The sequence below is a fragment of the Diadema setosum genome, chromosome 21, assembly GCF_964275005.1.
Source record: "Diadema setosum chromosome 21, eeDiaSeto1, whole genome shotgun sequence".
Lineage (NCBI taxonomy): Eukaryota > Metazoa > Echinodermata > Echinoidea > Diadematoida > Diadematidae > Diadema > Diadema setosum.
The window spans coordinates 6,616,219-6,641,032 of record NC_092705.1 but is presented as its reverse complement, the minus strand read 5'-3'; the positions used below and the strand labels follow the sequence as shown (position 1 = coordinate 6,641,032).

Here is a 24,814-nt window from a genome sequence, read left to right as displayed (position 1 = left end):
TCAGAAGGAAAAGCTGAAGCAAGAAAATGACCTTCGCCACCCTCTCTTCAATTATGATCATTCAAAAAAGAGGCTAAAATCCAGGCGCAGCTTCACGCATTCCGTAGAGGCACTTATAAACAAAAGCCCTGACAAGCAGCATGTATCCATGTGGATTGAACGTCTTACCCATACACCGCATACAGTGTCTACTAATAGCCCTGATAAGGAAACTACACCATCAGGCGCCAGTGAGGCATGGCCTTCCTGGTCTTGCGGCAATTGCCTAAGAAGTGCTGTTGGCTGCTGCAAATCCAACCTAACAAAGTGGGGGTACAGTGAGAATGATGACACCACCTGCCTGTGTTGAGAGGAGCAGAATATAAATGCAGCATCTCCATGTCTACCCACTTTTACCAGAGCCTTGCACACAAGAAGATCTGGCAGCCCTAACGCCCCGTGGCAGGCAGTGCATCCAACATTGGATTGGAAGAATCTAACATTCCATTCTGCGTAGTGACTCGAGAAGAAGAAGACTCCCCTAGGATTTTAAAGCTAGTTTATTTACAGTATTTTACCTAGATTGTGCTTTTATGCAATGGTTTTATATACTTACTACATTTCCAGGTTTAAAGGCGTCATTTACCATTTGCAGATGAAACAGAAACCCAACTTTAGTGCTTCAAAATAGTTCTTAAATGTGAGTTTGGGAAAGGAACAACTAATGTAAACATGTTAATCAGTATGATCAATGTTAAGTATTGATAAATATACAAAAATGTGAACAATATAGTTACAGCAAAATCGTTTCTAGAATAAATCGACTACAGTTATTGTCTTTCAGATATTATAGGCTTTATTGCAAAATGTCTACATGCATGATACGATGTTTTGTGATACAACTGACCTACACATATGCATCAAAGGTGATAACTCGAACATTTTTTAAATCACTGCTCCAAATGGTAAACAATACCTTTAGCTATTGTTTTTTTTTTTTTGGGGGGGGGTTATTGTATTTTTTAGATCTATTATTGTGCAAGGTATTTCAGAGGGCTCTGCTGTAAGGCATGCCCCTCGTTCCCGAATCACGTCATCCTGTGAATTTTAAAAGAACACCGAATAAATGATTAATAGATAGATAGATAGATAGATAGATAGATAAATAAATAAATAAATAAATAAATAAATAAATAAATAAATAAATAAATAAATAAATAAATAAATAAATAAATAAATAAATAAATAATATTTGTCACCGGCGCGCGTCTTGTCCAAAATCATATTCTGTAGATACCTCGTGGCGATTGCTCTTAAAGGTTCAATTCAGTTCAATTCAATTCAAATCATTTATTTTCAGTCTTCTTTTTTTCTTTCAAAAAAACATAACACAAGATAAATCAGGTATTATACATCATGAACAAAAAACATTTGCCTTTGCAATATATAAATGATATCGATAAACATAAGAGCGCATACTGGCAAAAAAAAATAATAATACAAAGTCATGCTTCAGTTGAAAAAAAAGGAAGAAAGAATAGAGAGGTCCACTAAAAAGCAAAGCTTGTAGATTGTGAACCACTCATAAAACGTATGAATTACTTATATACAAACACTTGTGACAAATATGATATACGACAGGACGGGACAAAACAGAAGAAACACAACAACATGACACAACTTGCCAGAATAGATGAAAAGCATGGAAGGAAAGAAAGAAAAAGAGAGAATGAGAGAATGAGAGAATGCCTACACGCTGAACAAGGGAAATTGAACAGGGGATGGTAGAGAATGTGCTTCATAGAGTTGGCGCTGATTGCAGCTGTGCAAGGATTGTGATGGCTACTTCTTTTCGTAATAATGAATTCAGTGATTGAATGATTGGTGGGTCGATGATAAACCCTGAGGTTGACGAAACCTATAGCTAAGGGAAAAAAAAAACATATCAGAGAGGATTTAATAGAAAAAATTTCAACTTGCGCTTAAAAGAATACAAAGATGGAGAATTTTTTATTTCCCAGCTCAGTGAGTTCCAAAATCTAGGACCGGTGTATATAAATGTATTTTGAGCCAATAAAGTTCTCAGGAGGGGTAAATGGAACTCATTAGATTGTCTAGTGGGATAATCATGAAAAGACTGGTTCCGTGGGAACATTGAATTGAAAATACTGGGAATTGCATTTATATTGTAATTAAACATAAACTGACCAAGTTGAAAAAAATACAAATCTTTAATTTTCAAAATCTTATATTTAGTAAATAATGGCTCTGTATGGGAACGTGGCGGGACGCCACAGATAATACGAATAACCTTTTTTGTAATAACAGTAGTTTATCTAGTAAATTTTGATGGGCACTACCCCACGCTAGGAGTCCGTAATTAAGATAAGGTAAAATTGGAGAAAAATGCAACGTCAACAAAGAGGCCAATGGAATATGAAACTTGAGTCTATTAATAATACCAATATTGCGTGAAATTATTGTACTAATGTTTGTAATAATATATGTGGCCTCCACGAAAGTTTATTGTCCACTGTGATACCAAGGAATTTTATATGAGAAACTCGTTCTAACAAAGTGTCATCAAAAACAATACCTGTGCCTAAATCATCTAAAGAATTACTAAAAAGCATATACTTAGTTTTCTGGAGATTAAGTGATAATTTATTAGCTCTTATCCACTGAGTTACTTTTTTCAATTCGGAATTAACCATGCGTACAAGAGTATCTGGATTTTGGTGAGAAAAGAAAATATTTGAATCGTCAGCAAAAAGTATAAATGAGAGTATGTCAGATGATCTGCAAAAGTCATTAATATAAATGATAAAAAGTAAAGGTCCTAATAAACTACCCTGTGGGACGCCACATTTAATGAATTCTAAACTCGAGCTGTACTCGTTCAGAGATACATATTGTTTTCGGTTTTGTAGGTAACTCCTGAACCACTAGTAAAGGTTGCACTTTATTGGTCGCTATTTTCCTCTGGGAAGGGAGGCCAATGGGGAGGGGTGGGGGTTGAGGACAAGGAGCACACACTTCCAACTGAAATATAACTCTTAAACCAGGAGCCGCTCATACACTTCTGCAAAATTAGCTAATTCATGAAAGTGGTATATTCCTGACCGGACTCGCGTCTTGTTTTGGCATCGAAACATTTACACCTTAAGACTATTTAGAATTAGGCCTACACAGTGATGTTGATGACTAGTGCCTCAAATTTTCTTTGTTTGTTTGTTTGTTTGTTTCAGTTTCCATCTGATATGATCAGATATGATATAATATGATCTGATGATCACCGCATGGATATCCCATATTCAGCTGCACTGGCCGGGACCACTTCACTGTGTTACAATCATGCACGCTAAATGAATGAAGCGGGATCCTTTACGTGCATGACTTGTGACTCTCTCACACACGGACCTCGATCTTTATGTCATATCTATGGAAGAGAGTGTTTTGCCCCCTAATTAGGGAGGGGACAGCATATATGATTACACGGTATGATTTCATGGCAAGGAGATGCATGGTTTCATAAAACTTTACCTTGGATCTGTAACGCCCACGTTTCAATGAAATAATAATGGCGTCACGCACATTAACAAAAACGAAAACAAAAACGGAAAGAACTTGAAAGGGGAAAAAACTGGCGCCGTGCAGTAATCTCTCTCTCTCTCTCTCTCTCTCTCTCTCTCTATATATATATATATATATATATATATATATATATATATAGGCCTATATGTTGATGCTGCATTCGAAAGTGGTGGAGCATCAATAATATTAGTTTTTTCCAAAAGAGCAGGATTAAACATTGATGCCCGTTTATGAAAACTTACCATTGCATTTAGCGTTTCATTATTTGTTTTGTTTGAGGGAATCAGATAAAGCTATGACAGTCATCCAAGTAATGCATAGATACGTATCATACAGGAGTTGCAGGCAGCAGAATGCTGACCCCGCCAAGATAAATCTAGACATTATATTTTCTGAACCTATCGACTCCATATCGATCGCTCTTGTCTGTATCGATTTAAATTCAGATTCATATATTAGTATTGTCGGCAACATCGTCCCCAGTGTGTCGTCACACGCCAGTTTGAAATCGTTTTATAGCCAGCTCTCCGCACAGTGTCTTTCTTTCATGAAATACACCGCTAGTGAACAAGTGAGAATAGGCGAGAGGAAGGCCATCATTCAATTTAGACTAATGGAAAGAAGAGAGCCTCATATCCCCCCCCCCCTCGAATTGACGCAATGCAATTAAGCTAATGCGCACGAGTACTATTGATATTCTTTCGTATTAGCTCCATGCTACATCCTGTTATCCAGGAGCGGGAAAAACGCTGTTTTGAACCAGACTATAAGAGAGATTCAAAAGTTTGTTTCCATGTCGATGAATGATAGATTGTTCACATAAATTGGCTCCCAATCGGAATTTCTGCGACTCTTTTGTTCAATATCTAGTCTAATTTCTACCGCCGTTTCAAAGCTAAAATATTGATCCCCAAACCATTGAAATCAAACTGCTAAAAGTCAACGAATAAAGGATATAAATGGGAGGATGTAATATTCACGTGGCAGAAGTAAAGCGTGACCGCACGCATTTCCCTCATTTGTATTGTAATGAGGAGCACAAAATTAATGAATTTTCCAAGCGCTGCCAGGTTTCTGTGCTGGAAAGTTACAGACATTGTGTAGAAGATACTAGAGAACTTTCTAACGCCATTTTTATTATTATGGTTATAATCATATCAGCACCACTACACGTATACTGTCCTTCACCAAAGCATCAGTGGCAGAGCTTGTTATAGTATAACATGGAGGCATAGTGGGTATAAGAGAGCGCTTCCTAGCTATGCTAGTGATGTTAAAAGAACTAAATCTTTGATTTTCTTTTATTGTGATGATGATTTAGCACTTAAAGGGGATGGCTAGATATAAAAAAGTGCTAATAATAAAAGGCGACATGCCACAACTTTATTAGGATCTCTTTGTTTCACCTTGTTTTTGGGTATCTCAGCCATTTGAAAACCGATTTTCATCGAATAAACTTTTGATACCCCTTAGAACTGCATGCTCTTTGACCTCTCATAGAGTGGTTTCTGAATATCTCGCAAAACGTTAAAAGCTAAATCCTCACCTTGACCAGAACTGTACACACCCTTTATATAAGATTACTGAATCACATGCAAATAAAGAACATTCAATAAGAATATATGTATGGATCTTTCAAAGGCATTTAATACAACAGATCGTGATTCGATTTGAAATCAGTGATATTTCTAAAAGATATGGAGTTCACACTCTTAATTTCATATTATTAGCGAATGATACTAATATTTTTACACTCATACTGTGCCCATGAGGACATTGACACACTGATTAAAGTAACACGGAAACACACACAAAAAAGTTCTCAATGGTTTATGTGCAATAGATTGTTCCTGAACGTTTCCAAACCAAATTTTATACGTTTTGAACATGTTGGGTTTTTTTTTTCACAAACCAATAATGATACTGAGAAATATTTGTACTTAGGGACTGCCTTTGATTTAAATGAGATCCACAGATTTCTTAGAAATTTACTCCAACTAATTTGGAATGGTTATTTTCACAATATTCACACATCCATTTAAGAACAAAACGGGTATTTTACACCGACTGAAAAAACGCTGTATCTACAATCTCCTTATCATTAGTATTCACTACAACCATATAAAGCTTTGATGCTATCTTTTATTTCATTCTGCAAAATTTCTTGGGCTCAACTATGATAAATCCATTTTTATTCTTCAGAAATGTATACTTTGATCATCACTAAAGCTTCTTATTCATCCCTTGCGATCCACTGTTTTATCATACAGAGCATTAAAGATTAAAGATATTCATATTTTCACGCTGCTGTCTTTATGCAAGAATACCTACTGTATGTAATCACCTTCATAAATTTTTTGACGATTTTATTCGTCACTGCAAATTCTGCAGTCAATTCATATGTCACGTGCCCGAATACCATCTCAAAACTCAAGAATCATCATGGCCCAATATTATTCAGAACATTATCCGGGAAAGATGTCTGGAATTCTTTGCCTCCAAATTTAAAACGGAGTACCTCGTTAAATGTTTTAAATAGAAAACCTCATAACCCAGCATTTTTATACACATAAATAAACTCATACCGTTGGTTCCCATTGTTATTTTATTCTGAACAATGAACAATGAGTAAAAAGGCCATGATGTTTTATTACGTTTTCCACATTACATCAATATGCCTAGTATGTACATATGAAGAGCTTGCTTCCAAAAGGCGCTTAATCCATCATTTTTCAATGGATTTAGTGCCTATTGGAAGCAAGCTCTTCATATAATACATATATAATATACACAGTCAAGCTCTGTTGATGAAGATGGTTCCATGCATCTCCAATCATATATTACTATTTTTTTTAATCTATCCGAAGTGCTCCCCCTGCTAAAGTGTGTCTTATCTTCAATTTGACATTGGTTCATATTTCTATTTCTCTCTATGCGATTTCCCTAAACTATATACTAGGTATTGTGCATTGATATTGTATGATACATATTTCATTTCATTTCACACATGCGTGTTCACATGCATGTTTTTTTTTTATTTTCATTTCCAATCAAACACAGGTAATACACTTTGACATGATTACATATATTGGAACATAATAATACACATTGGTTCTTAAAAGAACTTCATGGAAATGAAAATTGAGGGGCTGCTAAAAAGCGAACTTGTAGATTGCAGTCCCCTCACTTACGTTACATTACTACAATACATGACTTTATAACACAATACAACGATACATGTACCGTACAAGCTAATCATTGAAAGTATACAGTTTTCATTCAATCGAATCGGATGGTTACATGAAGTATACGCTTTCACATGTATACACATACACATACACATACACACACACATACACACATACACACACACACACACACACTTACGCATACACACGCACGTACACACATGCGCATACGCACACACACGCACGTATACACACATGTTTGCATCCACATACATTGTGCACACACAGAAGAGAGTAGGGAGGGAGATGCCCATACTGAAGTGTTAAATTTTATTATTATTATTGTATACTAGTATTGGAAATGAAACGCAAAACCAAAACTGAAGTGAAGTGAAGTGAAGTGAAAGCAATCGTTTCCTTTGTTACGCTGTCACAATCGAGTTCAAAGTTGCATTGTCAAATGTTATAAATGGATCTTCTCTTTCTAACTGATATTATCTATCTATGCGCCTACGTTAATAGTTAAAACGGCCACTGATCGAACATAGGATTTTATAAACTTTCGGAAAAAGGAATGCAAACTGTTGCACAACCCACCACTGACAGTTGCGGATCCATAAGGGGAGGCGCCTTTACAAAATCACATGGGGAGGGGGGGGGGGGGCGCACCGCCCCCCATATGATTTTGTAAGGCGTCTCCCCTTATGGATCCGCAACTGTCAGTGGTGGGTCGTGCAACAGCGCCCGGTGCGCCCCCTCTGGATCTGCCACTGACTGAAAAGAATGACCATAATCTTTAGAAAGGTGTAACTCAAAGCCATTTTCTAACCGTATAAATTATTTTATAGTCAGAAAATATTAATGACATTCATATCGACTGAATTTCGTTAACTTATTTTCAATTGCTGGTTACACAAAAACAAAATCGAAGCTATCTGGTAAAAGCGAATGCTGCGAAAAACGCTCTTTATTGATGGGAGAAATAAAGAGCATAACAATCTCAATAAAAAAGATAAGGAAAGTTCATTTGCCAATGTGATATATCAATGGATCAGGAGTATACTTTATTTCGAATGATTTGTAGAGATAAAAAGGGGGATTTATCAATCTAGATAAAGATCATTTCATGGTATCTGTAAATACACGTACACATCGATACACACAAACACACACACACACACACACACTTTTTCAAATGATATTTTTATTCGAATTCTCTTTGATGTCACCATCGTTTTCACAAAAAAAGCGAATACAAACATTCACCTTGATCAACGTGATGAAAACGGGAAAAATTTTCCTTAAAGGGATCGTACAGTTTTGGTTGAGACCTAATTTCAGGTTTCTAACATTTTTGGTGAGATAATGAGAAACCTCTTATGAAATATGAAAGAGCATGTAATTCTATGAGGAATTCAACGTTTATTTGATGAAAATTGGTTTTGAAATGGCTGAGATATCCAAAAAAGAGCGATTCTGATAAAGTGTGGGACCCACACTTTTATACGATCGCTTTGTTTTACTTTGTTTTTGGATGTTTCAGTCATTCCAAACCCGATCTTCATCAAATAAACTTTGAATTCCTCTTAAAATAGTATGCTCTCAGGGGCGGATCCAGGAATTCTGTAAAGGGGGGGGGGGGCGTGACTAATATTTCTGGTTTCACTCTAAATATGAAAATGTCGGGTTAAGCAAATAGCATGGAAAAGAGCGGGAAAAAATCCCTAAATGCACACGGATTGCACCTGTATATCAACAAATGCCGAAAAACAAGCCGTTATGGACCCCATCACTCCACAAAGATGGCGCCACCAAACGAGGTTATGTGGTAACTCGTTGTCATGGTAACGCGGATTCGTGCTATCTGATCTAGAAAGGAGATTGAAACTGAAAGTCTTGCATCAGCAGAGCCCAGTCCGTTCATCGTAATTACAATAATGGTGACGCACCTCCACTTGAGCGAAATAATTAACAGCAATTTCGCCAAGCATCTGAACTCCGAAGACTGGGGCAGTGTAGGAGTGCATAAGAAACAGATTCGATAATGACGTTCAGAGATACTTTCGAGAGCATTCATTATCATATCACTACCCCCCCCCCCCCCCCTGTGCGCCGTCTATGCCCGTGTATAGCTGTTCACAATACGATATAATTACATTGGAAATGGTCGGAGTTACGAGCACACCCGAACTAGGTTTATAGGACAGCACGACATCCTTAGAGGAAAAATCGAAGTCTTTTCATTGCACGAGTGACAGCCATGTAATACAATACTTCTATTTGTCGTAACTGACCCACATCACTACTCGTTATAGGTCTCTAGTATAAATATTGGACACACTCACGCGACTAGAGCTCATAACAATTGAATATTTTTCCAATTATTGTTGAGATGTACTTAATGGACCCTCATTAATTTCTATATATTTCTTGGCCTGAAGCTTTTGGAGATAATAACATCTCTGCTGCGCATTTTAAGATCACAAAACATTTCCCACTCTCCTCCATGTTAATCGCACAGCAAAGGCGTCGCTCCGCCATGATATTTTCAATATCTTACTTGCTTTTGAAAAAGGAAAGCTATAAAAGATGTTTTCTAATCGATTAAGAAGGTACATACTGCAAGAATCAAATTTTGCATGTCGCACGATGGCGTGCATCGTTATTTTTGCATCATTATTTTGAGTCACTACTTAATGAAAACAAAAAGACACATAACAGTATGAGCTTTGGTAAACACAGTCATACATGATTCTATACCATAAGAAGTTGGCAACGTTTACAACCCCGGAAAAAACAAACCCAACAACACACACACGGGCACATTAAAGGGATCGTACAGTTTTGGTTGAGACCTAATTTCATGTTTCTAACAGTTTTTGGTGAGATAATGAGAAACCTCTTATGAAATATGAAAGCATGTAATTCTATGAGGAATTCAATGTTTATTTGATGAAAATTGGTTTTGAAATGGCTGAGATATCCAGAAAAGGGTTATTCTAATAAAGTGTGGGACCCACACTTTATTACGATCGCTTTGTTTTACTTTGTTTTCGGATGTTTCAGTCATTCAAAACCCGATTTTCATCAAATAAACTTTCAATTCCTCTTGAAATGGTATGCTCTGTACTATATCATAAGTGTTGATCTTAGTTGGATATCAAAGTTTGCATTTTTCAGTCACATGTCATTATTAATTCTCATTGTTTTGAAGGCTTCACTGTCCATATTGCTACCTTAAATCGACACAGAAGATTGTTTGGTATTTCTTATAGGATGTAAAAGGTCTGGAACATGCAACCTTCATGATTTCAGAAACGCCAGTGGGCAGGGGTAAGGGTGATGATCAAAGAACAGTGCTTAAACCACGAGATCATAATTATGTCCACCAACACATTTACATTGTACGTACATATAACCACAATAAGACATACGTTGTAGTCCTTGAAGTTGTATGCGCACGTGTGTGTGTGTGTGTGTGTGTGTGTGTGTGTGTGTGTGTGTGTGCGTGTGCGTGTGCGTGTGTGTGAGTGTGCGTGTTTGCTTCTGTGCGTGGAGTGGAAGAAACACACGTTTTACTACCAAGCAATATCCCATATTACAGGAACCCGCAAGTTTTGAGTGGACGCAATCGATGCGATTGAGCATTTACACATTGATTCTTAATTCTTTATTTATTCAGTTTTACAACTATCATTTTCTTTCTGGAGATGGAAAATTTGGAAGGGAGTAGTGCTAGGCAGGGAAAAGAATTGGTAAATTTGAGCATTACTACGGAGAGCAATTGTATCTCACTCAGATTATAACGAAGAACGAATACTGCATATACCCACAACAAGTTTGGCAAATTTTACCGGACGGTTCGCAATTTCCAGCTAATTACAGTCCAAGTTGAGCCTCGATTGCTCGTTTTGTGTCACATTGCTTCAGTCGGCAATTCATCATCTATGACGTCATCACTCTGGTTTAAGTGAGTGCTGTCAGTACATCTGTAATGGATCCATTTGTCATACCCCCGGAATCTATATAACTTTGGGAGATTAATATTCTAACATGGCATATCAATGACTGTTGCACTGAATGCGAAGAATATGATTAAGTATTTTTGTATCAGTAACTTAGATGTCCTAAGACAGTCGTTGTCTACACTACACGTTCTCCCCTCCCCCATAAAAACTCCCTGCAAGACACCCCAGCATATCAAACAAACAAACAAACAAACAAACAACAAACAAACAAAATCACCAACAACGACAATAATGCATCTGCAACCATGTGAAAAGCTAATGATACATGTACTACATGTACAAGACTTTGAGGAAACAGCTGTAATGAAACATTGTTGTTTTTTTTTCTTTTTATATAGTGGAGAAGTACGTACTACACAATTTGTAATTTCGTTCTTTAGGTTGAGACCACTGGTTGTTTGATGACAAATACTTACGATCAGGCTCGCTTTGACCACAGAGATCGTTATGAGAGGGACTACCAGTGTTTGATTATGATCGAAACGCGCCGCCACTGTGACAACACGGCAACCATCTACCCAGTGATTACATATTGATAGGATCGCTGCAGTGCAAACATCGAGTGTATTTGGCAATGACATTTAAAAGAATACTAGTAGCTGGTACTAAGTAATGAATTTCTGCGACTGGGAACGAAACCCGCAAAGAGTAGAAAAACACAACTCATTAAACTCTGGGCAAGGCCTGCAAAGGCAAATACAAGCAAGTAGAAGTAATTTCAGAGCCAGAAGCTTTTTGCCTGACACTGATATGTCTGTTCATATGGTAGCGTCGATCAAGGCATTTTTCCCCTGTCCCTTTACATTAATGACATTTGAATCAATGTATAATAATTTACCCATTATGTGTACAGAGTAATAATATATCTGATGAATAATGCAAAATCAAACAGCAGATGTCAAATGAATGAATGTACATAAAATTATATAATGAACGTTGCAACTGATTGACAAATTGCCTTACATCGATGTAAATAAGCACTGAATTGATCAGTGTTTTAGTAGTAGCCATGATAAAAAATCATGGGCGTATATACTCGAGTATGATTGTACGCCCATGATTTTTTATCATGGCTACTACTAAAACACTGATCAATTCAGTGCTTATTTACGTCGATGTAGGGCAATTTGTCAATCAGTATAAGTTGCAATGAAAACATCTGGACGGAAGAATTTCATGAATTTGAATATAATGACCGTATTATAAACAATGGATGCAAAATTTAAAGAAAGAAAAGTTACATGATCAATATGTGAATGTGATACCGGCCTTTAACACAAATGCAAAAAAAAAAAAAAAAAAAGCGAGCTGGGGAGATTTCATCACCTCACAGCTCTCAAAGTCACGTTTTGAAGATGATGCAGCGTTTACAACTCTATACAACCTGATTCACCCACATTGCTTGGTTACTGTGCATAACCAATAATTATCGAGCAATTGAAAGGACATTTGGATATTCGAGGTCTAGCATATTTTCATTGCACTCAACACAGAACTTGCAGATTGAAGCCGTTGCAGTTCTGATAGAAATCTTTGAGTTCAAGCAAAATCCAAGCAGATTTTAAACTCATGCACTGACATACAGCCTTTCAACGAATGCACTGAAATATAAAATAAGTCGAAATTTCAATTTAGTGTTGGCGTATATGCAGGAGTTGTGTTTAAGTGGAAAATGACGGACTTCTTATAATATAGAAAAATTTTCTGATGACCAGATAAATAAAATGACCTGTTATATCCTATCTCTATGCTAGTCATCCCTCCCTCATATTTTCCTATATGTTATGTATTATGTACGAGGGCTGCATGCAAATCAAGCAATGCTTAAGCTGTAGCCCTTCTGTATTATTCATTGCATCGCTGATATGTTTTGTTGTACATTTTAAAGGCAATGAAGAAACTATATTGCTGTATATTGTAAAGGCAATGAAGAAACTTACTTTGTTAACAACTAATGTTTATGTATATGTATGACACCAACAATGCATACAATACGTTTGTATATATCTGCATGTGCAATGATATAATGCAGGAACCAATAAATGAATTCAAAGCACATGCACATAGTTACAATTGAATTAAATTCAATTTATTTGATTTTCCTCTGCCACAGAAAATGATATCAGAAAATTGCAGATGACCTCGAGTAGACAATTGGTAATTAACGAATTAAAAGCATGTGTATATAGTTTCAAATCATACTTGTTACTATTCCATGGTCTAAGGAAAAAAAAAAGAGGGGCCCACTGAAAAGCAGAGCTTGTATACTGTGGACAACTCATACAATCGACTCAAGAACTTACTGAAGGAAAATATAAAGTTATTCAAAACATGACAGACATTACAGGACAGACAGGGCAGAAAAAACCCAAACAAACATAAAAAACACTAATACCATGAATACAAAAGCACAGTAACATGACATGACTGTGTAATGCCTACAAGCTGCTATTGAGGAATCGGAACAATCAAAGGCCGGTGATCAAGAAAGTGGCTTGAATAGCTGGTCTTTCAGCTCAGCTTTAAAGCTGTGCTGATGAAATTCATCAACTGGGGCCTATGACATTGGGTTTTATAGGTTTTCCCCGGCCAATTTCGCACTTTTTTCAGTCCAATTCCTAATTGGTGCATTCAATTTAGCACAATTTAGCCTAGACGGCATGTTCGGTATTTCAATTTTATAATCTTTTCATTCAAATTCATTTTGGAGCATTCAAATTACCTATTACATCATTCGAATCAGCACTTTTTCAGTTCAAATTCGTAAGACAAGCACCATTTCGCAAATCGTTCATTCAATTTAGCACGATATAGTCACGTGATCACGTATACGCTGCGCTCGTTCATTCGAATTCATTCTTGGGCATCCAATTTCGCATTTACTGCAGTCAATTTAGCAGACACGTTTATGCTTTTATTCTGATATCACCTTTGCAACAGTACTTTCAAAATATGTGTATGTGTTTATAATGTTCGATAGCATTATTTCATTCACAGATACATTAATCTTAAGTTTGTTTTGTCAATAATTGGGAGAAAGAGGTTTCAATTGACATCGAGATTATTTCTTTCATCTGCATGTTTCATTATTTTCACTTGGTGGGTGCTAGATTACGTTAATTATCATTAGGAATAAATAATATAGAAGCGAATAAAGAATATAATAATAAAAGTTCTTGGATCAGCTCTAGCCATCAATTTGTCAAGGTTATTACCCTCATATGCTTTTATGATTCTTTCCCTGTCTTCTTAAGAGATACGCCTGTACTAACTCGTGCTGCCATGACTGGACATAAGAAAGTGAAGTGAATCTATGGTATAACTGGTGCAAGCATGGCATGTATAGTTCTAATATCATGTATGAAAGAACAACAAACAGAACAACAAACTTGAGTTATTTAGGGTCAAAGATACCTTAACTACATACTTAACAGTGTGTGGATGAAACAAAAATTCACATTGAAATACATATAAATCACGGTTCTCGCCTTTTCAAAATAGAAATAACATTACGCCAATTTGAATGAACATATTTGGAATTTGACTGCCCATACGCGAAATTGAATGACTGAAATACCATTTTCGGCAGTGCTGGCGAATTTGAATGACTGAAGAGCACGTGCCAATTTGAATGCCCGTTTTACGAATTCGAAAGGCACATGTGCGAATTTCATTGACCGGAATGCTAAATTGAACGAACAAGTTGCAATTTTGAATGACAGAATGTGCAGTGACTAGGATTTTCGCTAAATTGAATGAACCTTTTATCAAATGGACTGACAAAAGTGCGAAATTGGCCGGGAAAACCTATATTATGAATAATTTAGAAACACTGCCCTGGTAAGACTCAAGCACACACACACACACACACACACACACACACACACACAATCCAACTTAAAGATACTGTGGACCATTGGGAGCAGTGATTTAAAATTTTTTTCGAGATATCACATTTGATAAATAATTATGTATAAGTTAGTTGTATCACAAAACATTCTACCATGTAAAATTGTTGCAATAAAACCTAAGATAATAAGAGATATCACTATTTTTCTCAATACACCAGAACTAAAACATTTTTATTAAAACTTTTTTTTCACATTTTGTTTATCTAACAAGACTTAAAATTAATTATACTGATTTGAATTTTTACGTTGGTTGTTTCTATCCCTATAACTCACAATTAACAACTATTTTGAGAGAACTTCAAATTTTAAGCCTGGGTATATAAATGTATTATGAGCGACTTGCGAAATGAATCGTTCCTGGTTTCTGATACCACCATCCAATCAGCAAATAGACAGATAATGATAATAAAGTCAAATAGAAAAAAAAGAGAAGAGAGTTAACAAATAAGCACATGCAATTCTATCCCTATAACTCACAATTAACAACTATTTTGAGAGAACTTCAAATTTTAAGCCTGGGTATATAAATGTATTATGAGCGACTTGCGAAATGAATCGTTCCTGGTTTCTGATACCACCATCCAATCAGCAAATAGACAGATAATGATAATAAAGTCAAATAGAAAAAAAAGAGAAGAGAGTTAACAAATAAGCACATGCAATTTTCATTGATTTGTAAGCTCAGCGTACATCCAGCGTACATCAAACCCTTCCATTATTCTGTTGTCATAGCAACTGTCCTGTCAAGCATGACCTTTACCTTGAAAACATAATTGTAAAAAGCCATAGTTATAAATTTTGTGTGCTTAGCAATTTGCGTTTTGTCATAGAAATGCTCTTATTCCTCCAACGACATTTTCTGTAAAGGCATAGGCATATACAGTATACCATAGCAACCATCGTGTTTTGTGGGAATTATTACTTTGGATGACCAAGATGTTCATAGCAAACGAAACTGAAACTTAAAATTTATATACTTAGACACTTCTGTTATGTATTTACATTATTTCATCATAAATATATGTTGATTTCTGGAATTTCAAGAGGTTACCATTTATCATTTCCATCACCTTAACATGCTTCATGTTACCATCCGATTCGATTGAATGAAAACTGTATACTTCCAATGATTAGCTTGTACGGTACATGTATCGTTGTATTGTGTTATAAAGCCATGTATAATTAATGTATTGCAGTAATGTAACGTAAGTGAGGGAACTGCACTATACAAGTTCGCTTTTTAGCAGCCCCTCAATTTTCATTTCCATGAAGTTCTTTTAACAACCAACATGTATTATTATGTTCTAAGATATGTAATCATTTGAAGTGTATTACTTGTGTATATTGATTGGAAATGAAAATAAAAAACATGCATGTGAACATGCATGTGTGAAATGAAATGAAATGAAACGTCTAAGATTTCGATTGAATTTGAAAGGGTAACTTTAAGTCCAAAAATTTAATCCTTTTTGACACATTTGATACTTTAAAGGGTGAAATGTATATCATTTTTTCAAAATCATAATTTGTTACCACTGCAGTGAAGAAGAGTGAGAAGATGTCAGAGAATGACCAGGACTTAAATTGCGACTGAATTAGTGATTCGAAACCCACAAATTTAGTAACATTTGTTACATTTTAGTTTTACCTAATGGGAAATGGGACTATAGGACTTTAATTGCAATGGAAAGGGTAGGTCTAAATCTGTACATTCAGTCATTTTGAATGTAAGATTAAAAAGACTTCGTTAACATGGTAACGGAAGACGTCAGAATTCTGAAGGGCTCAATATCCACATCTGCTTAGAATATATCAGTCTACATGACGTGTGCATGCCGAATTTGGTGCTTTTAGACACATTTTGAACAATATTTTTCAATACGCCTATGGACTAACACTTAATCACCCTTTGACTATCTTGTCAAAAATTGAAGTGGACAACATGCCATGCCGTCTATTTGATTATATTTCCTTTTAAATGACAATGATGTGGAATGTGATTAGAAATAAAAATACTATGTAAAGAAAAAGATCTATCGCTTTCTCCTTTACTAAACACTGTGCAACCAAAACATCTCAAGGAATAAATAAGAATTTGTGAATACGGACTTAAAATAATGCTCTTGCCATACCAAACTTTCTTCCTCATCGACTTGTTTCCCTTAGAATAAAGAAATAATAATACTTTATATCCACAACTGATAGTCTTCTTCCTGCCTCCCAGAAATAAAGATTTGAGTCTCGAATCATTTGTCTGGCAGTGGGACAACCACACGGCTCACCAATGGGTACATGAAGTATTAGTATTTGCTCACCATGAATACCTTCTTCCAACTCTCATATAAATCACAAGTCCAGGAATACGAATCTCTTCGATTACTGTCTTATCTTTTACCCGATGCTCGATTATAGTATGATCATGTGCGCGTCTTGATTTCTGTTTTTGTTTTTGTTTTTTAGATTGAAAAGATTTTGAAAAAATATCTGGTACCGGATTATCTCTATTTTCACTTTCACATAGATTTCTAATAGTTTAGTTTAGTTTAGTTTAGTTTAGTTTAGTTTAGTTCAGTTCAGTTATGTCATGTTGTTGTGCCTTTGTTCTTTGTTCCGTTCTGTCTTAAATATTTTTGTGTTATGTATTTGTAATTAGAGTAAGTATTTTTGAAAAAAACTCTGGAGTGGTTCACAATATACAAGCATTGCTTTTTAGTGGACCTCTTAGTTCTCTTTTCCTCTCTGAACATAACTTTTTATGTATATATGCTTATGATCTAATTTCTGACTTACTCTGTGTTATGTTTTGTTGGAAAAAAATGAGCATGAAAAATAAATGAATGAATAAATGAATGAAGGAATTTTCATTTCATGCTTAACCCAACAGCATGTTTCTTTTGAGGAACAACGTTGACTTAGCAGTAACGTCTATTTATACCGTGCAAGTAGTAGCTCTCTCTCTCTCTCTCTAATATATGTATATATATATTAATATATATATATATATATATACATATATAATGATACTACGGTGGATAGTTTAGTTTTGTTAAGTGTAGTTGAGTTGAGTTGACTTGAGTTGAGTTTATACACGGATTAAAGCCTGCTTTCAGCTGGGCCACTGTTTTTCAGGAAGGCCGTGTTTTACAATTAAAGCAACAAAGTAACAGAGCGTACACATAGTGAAATTGCAAACATATACACTCTAAAAACATCCGGGTCAGAACTGACCCGTAAAGGGTCCGTTGGGGTCACACTCCGTTCCAGGTCAAAAATGACTTGGAATTTGGTCATGAAGACCCGAAATGGGGTGACCTTGACCCGATTCATGACTCTGAATGGGGTCATATCTGACCCCATTCATTGTCATTTCTGAGCCCGAACGGAGTTTGACCCCCAACGGACCATTTCCGGGTCAGTTCTGACCTGGATGTTTTTAGAGTGTACTATATGATACATAATAAACGACATCCACGGAGCAAGTTGCAAAAAAAAAAAATATATTTGCAAACATGGAAAGAAAATAGTATACAAATGATGCACAGGATAGAGTGCGTTAGTGGAGGCGTAGCGCACTCGAGGGTATTTACAATTGTGAAACATGCACGAGGCGAAGCCGAGTGCATGTTGCACTACATTGTAAATACCCGAGAGTGAGCTGCGTCTCCACTAACGCCACGAAATAACCCTGTGCATCATTTGTTTTATAAAATGGGTCGAAAACTAACAACATTTTTCACGTACCTTTGTGGATCAAGATGTCCAAAGATGTTCGTCCCAAACACGTCGCACTCGGAAATCCCGCACATATAAGTACTGTACGTATTAAAGAGTATACGTACGCCACACATGTTATGCGCACAAGAAAGGCCGGCCGAGGCAGCCCGAACTAGAAGTTGTTTACAAGATTGACAGCGCGTATAGTAGCGCGCGACGCACTTGTAACAACTGATTGAGTGCGCACTGCTAGTGCAAACATTGTGACGTCGGCCGTGGATGTTAGTGAGAAATTGATACAAGCCCACGTGACTCATTTCAGCGCTTCCAATTGGCTACATTCTTGAACCCATTTTATAAATGTAATTATTCACATTCATGAAATTCTTCCGTCGAGGTGTTTTCATCGCAACTGATTGACAAATTGCCCTACATCGACGTAAATACGCACTGAATTGATCAGTGTTTTGGTAGTAGCCATGATAAAAAAAAAAAAAAAAATGTAGGTTCGAACATACGCCCATGATTTTCCTTTTTTTCATCATGACTACTACTAAAACACTGATGAATTCAGTGTTTATTTAGGTCGATGTATGGCAATTTGCCATTCAGTTGCAATAAAAACCCATATATACTTGTACGGACACGTTAACTTTTGATGCTACTAATATTTTATTCGGTCGTTGACGTCTTGTTCCCTAGACATAGAAAACTAGTATTTCAGTCGAAATCCGTTGCGGCTTTTGTTTTCTCTCTCCGGTAAATCACATGAAGAGCTGCAAAAGCACAAAGTAATTAATAATTCAGTTTCCTGACTCATTATTCTGCTCACAATCTCAGCATGATTAGCAAGCAGTTTTGTAGTTGTCGTTGTTATAGTTGTTATAGTTGTTTTTAATCCTGCTCATGAACAGCCAATCATATCAAACCTTCCCACGCAAATTCATGTCCCCGGTATTCATTCTCAAGCACGCTTTATATACCACCACACATCAGTGCACATGATACGTTAGGCTGTGGTATGGTATATGATTTGGTTCGGGTTTTCTTCTGGCTGTAATAGGCCCTATATACATGTATAATTATATGCTCATTCTCCGTCCAGGTACATTGTGTAGGCCTAAGGTAATACTTGTACATGGCAACAAAAGTATATTATACAAGGAGAGTATAAAGCATACAAAGCAATGCAGATTTTTCCTCCCTTACTCGAAATGCCCTCATTTCAATTAGCTATTGGTCGCTTCTTGCTGCACAATATGCCGAAAACCTGTAATAGCCATTATTGTGCATTCCAAACTACATAATCTACAATAATCATGTTTTATTCTGACAGCAAATGAAAACTCGGTCAGAGTCATTGTTCACCTTTAGTTTACATTATATAGATATACAACTCTATCTCATTTTCCTTATTACTCAAATCTTGTCTGAATTTTCTTCTTAACTCTCTGATTTCTTTATTTACAACCACTGATTATTCGGGGCTTACAGCTATACGAGCTTGTTTTATGAAGGTCCCATCGTATTTTTCTATCATTCGTACAACCCGAAACGTATATTTCGATATTGGCCAGTAATCATTGAAATTATCATAAAGTTCGAACAACAACATTTTACAGTCCCATAGCCATGATTGTAAAGGCATGCTATTTACCTAAATTATTCAATCTCTCAACCATTTCCTTCTTCTTCTTTTTTAAAGATTTAGATGCATGTTAGTGCTATAAAATGATATTTTCTGTCTTTTATGTATTAAGCTACCTCAGACTATCATATTGGAAAGAGATCTATAGATTTGAAACTGGGCTCTTGTGGTAGGTTTGAAATTCTGGTCCATAACATGTTGCAATATGTACTTCGGACAGGGGCATTGGATTAAACATTATGATATCCATTATTTTTGGCATATATTTATGGTATTTGGAACCAAATCATTGTCCCAAATGGGATATTTTTTCAACATTTTCTTCTTATGTCGCATTTACGAAGTTTGTATATGATATCATTACATATGAAAATATGTATACGGTATATCATTATAATAATACACACACACACACACACACACACACACACACACATATATATATATATATATATATATATATATATATATATATACATATATATATATATATATATATATATATATATATAAGTGTGAGTCGTGTGTCTTCAGCTAATGATGAACCCATGGGTCGTCGCATCTTTTTGGAGTGTGTATGTAAACGAGAGTGTGTGTGTGCAGATGTTTAGTCACACGTACACTGTATTTGTAAATGCTTATATTCTATATGCTTGTTTGTGATTGTATATCTGCAAGTTATATCATGCAAGATCGATGCATATACACTCCCACCTGTGCAATATTATTCCCTGCCGTCACATTATAATACACTCATTCCCGGTTAAGAACGCTACTTATGTGCTCTTTTTGAGTGTACCTATGTTCCGCTTATTCATACATACACTCCTTGATTTAATTACTATTATGATTTCATGAATTGCCGTTATTGTTTATATTATGGTTGCCTGCTTTGACATGCGCGAGGAGTTTCACATGTGTGATTGTGCGCACACATCCGTATCCATTGTGTGTGTGCAGATGTTTAGTCATACGTACACTGTATTTGTAAATGTTTATATTTTGTATGCTTGTTTGTGATTGTGTATCTGCATGTTATATTATGCAAGATTGATGCATATATTCACCCCCACCTGTGTGTAATTATTCCCTGCCGTCTCTGCCTCCTTCACTGTAGTTATCAGTTCCGCTATAGTTTTGATCATCATTATTATTTTCTATTTGTGTATATGATATCCATGTTTTGTATCTTGTCCCCAGTCTTGACAAAGGGCAGGAAGCCCGAAAGCTTGAGTAAACTCACTTGTGAGGATTAAGCAACGTCTACCGCCTATATATATATATATATATATATATATATATATATATATATATATATATATATATATGGACTTGTTGGTGTGATTATATTATGCTTTCTAGAAGTGCTCATATAAGTATGTCAACTATTCATCTATACTTTGTCGACAACGTGTATGATCAGTCATACGGAAAAAATGTTGAATCATTACATTCTTTGTTGTTGTTGTTGTTGTTGTCGATTTCTTTTTCTGTCATGTGTGTGCCATATAGACATGGAAACCGAAGACAATGAGAGACACATTTATATGTGCCACATCGTTTGTTACAATAAGCATGTTAGGTCATTATACACGTACGCACTTCTATGATTCATTGTTATGGAGTGACAGCTTAATGAAATATTGTCGCTTTACACTGAGACGCCTTAAGCAATCTTTGCAACATTGGTTCGGAAAGTCGGACGAACAAAAATAGTTAAAAAAACAAACAAACTCAAACGCTAAACATTTACAGCCGTTGTTACACTCCTCGAAAAAAAAAACAACATTTGATTTGAATGAAGTTCTGGTGTATATAACCTCATAATCGTCCTGGTTTATATGCTTACGTGTCGAAATGACATTGGAGAGAAAACGTAAGGAACGCAAAAACTTTTCACTGTTGGAGACCCCGTGTACACCAAACAGCAATCCGAGCTTGTTGTAAATGGTAATGCGAGACTGTCCCGAGGCCCAACAATTGCCCAATATGGGACTACTTCTCGAGGTAATCTCTTCCAAGCCGCGGACAAGCCGTACATTCTTCTTGCTAGAAAACGGTTGTAGGGGCTCAATGTAATTATACTCTATTCTTTGACAATTTAGAGTTAGATATTTTGAAGCTGCAGCTCCCGGTAACCTGCCGTTTTATATTTCGCTGATATTTCATCTCCGCGAAAATCTCTTTCACCTTAAAATAATAGTTCAATCCCTATCGAACTTATTTTGTTTTATGTCAGTATAGGGTAAGAATTCTATATCATCGCTTTGACGTTTAGAACATAACATTAGCATTGATACATGAATGAATTGAGTAAGTAGTATCACATTAAATGAAAAAAAAATACTGTTCATAATGCAGATTGAGAAATTCAAATTCGACCGAAGCCTGCTTGATTTCTCAGTGCAAACGCACAATCCGTGCCGACCCACGACACAGCGTAGGCGTTTATTGTACGCAGGGTTTGAATGAATTCTTTTTAATGTGTTATGTTTCCATTATAGCACTAAGTATTGCATTGCCATTAAGTATCTAAGGTGTCAGATTAACCGTTACGGTAAAAGTTACAACTTCATCATTGATGTGCTCAGACAGAATGTTGTAATTGCGCATCGTCCTTTTAACTCACTTTGGACATTCTTCTTGTCCGACGTTTTGTGATTCGCATATTTTCAAGCGAATGTATGTGATTTCCAGTGTTCAGTGACGGATGTCATGCTGGACATAACTAAAACATTTTAGGCACAAAAAAAAAACCAATAAAAATTTCATTGATAAGCTGTCACTATGTTTTCCAAAGTTTCAAAATTTCTTACTCCATTTCGCTCAAACGCGCCAACAGGAAAATAATTGTTCGTTTCTTTTAGATTAATGCCACTGATACATCTCTTTGAGTCAACAAATTATCTCGCACAGAATTCAAGGCAATTAATTCATAAGAATCCTAAATTCTGTTCTTTTCCTGGTTTATCCTTTCTCCAGAACATCATAAAAACGAGTTCACGTATATAGAACGTGTGCATATTAAAGGAATGTGACAAAATCAAAAGGTAAAACATCATTCAGAGAGTAAACGGCACATATAAAGAGTTTCGGAGAACTGCCCTTTTTTAGGTTGACTGAAAGATAGATTTGTTCCACACTGGATTCAAAGGTATGTGCTCCCCCCCCCCCCCCCGAACTCTAACAGAATTATCAACACATAACAACACAAATATTATATGACCAGATTGTCCAGATAACAGTGAGCTTTAGGAGTGGACTCCAAACAATACTCGGCGTCCCCCCCCCCCCCCACCCTCTCTCTCTCTCTCTTACTCTCATCCCAGTTCCGAATTCACTCTTGGGCCTCTGCGACAAACACCCTTTTTTTTGGGGGGGGGGGGGAAGAGAAATCAGCGGTTAAGAGTATACACACAAATGTCCCTTCCAACAATGTTTGATCAATGCATTCTCATCGTTCAACGAGATATGGTGCTTATTACTATACCAAGATCCAATTCAATACGACACTTTAATTTCCCATCGTCTATAAAGGAAATGTGACGAAAATGTGTTCATCTGCAACCATCCAAGGTGCAGCACAATGTTTATGCTGTTCAAATTCACAGTCAAAGCAAGAAGCGTCAGTGAAAAAATGGCAATTTGAGTTACCGATTACATTTTCAGAAACACAACAAGCTGACGTTTATTCTGTGTGCACGAATGACAACGCATTGTGATTTGTCAATCATGTGGGTTATGACAATGGAAAAGATTTGAGGTACTTATTACTTGGTTACTAAACTTAAAGAAACATCTTCCTTTTTCAGGGACTTACCGTCGGTATTTCCATCCAAGCCACAAGTACTGTCGCTACAAACAAGTAGCTCCAAAGAAACGGCGGGAAAAGTCCAGCCATTTTGACCATGGGTGGTGCCAAGAATGTGATAAGAAGAAAACAGGAATGTAACTCCTCGAGCGGGGGAGATTACGCTCGGTATTGTTAACGTTGATGATGTTGTCAGTGGCGCGGTTGTTTTACAGGTGACGATTGCTTACAACAGTCCGTAATTTTGAAGCAGCATCGCAATGCTTGACACAGTGTTTAGTCTAACAAATCACTGATATCTGGTCATACTCGACTTTGATCGCCTACAACAGGTAATTTTGTCATAAAGTGATGCCACCGCTTGACTAGATGAGTAGCGCCCGGCTTTCAGCTTGATGAAGTTGACAGAGCGCAAGGTATATAGAATGAAATATTCATGAACTCTCCGTACAGAAGGCCAGAATCACCGCGATCTGGACGAATCAACTTTCCAACGCATAGGTCATTTTGCCCAGCAGATGAAGATGACCAACTATCGACATTGCGTGCCGCGCTGTATAGGCAAAATTGAGTATGTTATTAATGGGTTGCTCGCTGAAATGAGCGGAGACAAAAAGACAAAGGTTGTGTGGAGAGTGGCTTTTGGTAGCCCGTTAATCGAGAAAAACGCGGCGAGATCCGGAGCACGATGTAATTACGACACCACAGACATGCGCCTTTGTCTCACCTCGTCACGTGACCAATGCAGACGAACCCACTTCTTGCTGTCTGAGACGCGAAGTAGTGTTGAATAACGTCCACCACCTTAATATAGACGTTGTAATAATTGGAAGGGAAATAATGTGTACATCTCATTCATTGGATACAAAACCGCAGCCTTCTTATTTCACCTCACTATAATTGCTTGTTCGACAGACTGGGATTGACCCCCCCCCCCTCCC

At 36.5% G+C, this 24,814-nt stretch overlaps 1 protein-coding gene across 1 annotated transcript in view; it reads right to left on the bottom strand.

The window, feature by feature from the left end:
- The window catches only part of LOC140244857 (adhesion G protein-coupled receptor E3-like), a 74,887-nt gene that overhangs the window by 38,106 nt on the left and 11,967 nt on the right, over positions 1-24,814 (bottom strand). The window contains exon 2 of the mRNA XM_072324468.1: positions 11,206-11,333. Coding sequence (XP_072180569.1) covers positions 11,206-11,333 — 128 coding nt within the window. The remainder of the gene's footprint in view (positions 1-11,205; positions 11,334-24,814) is intronic.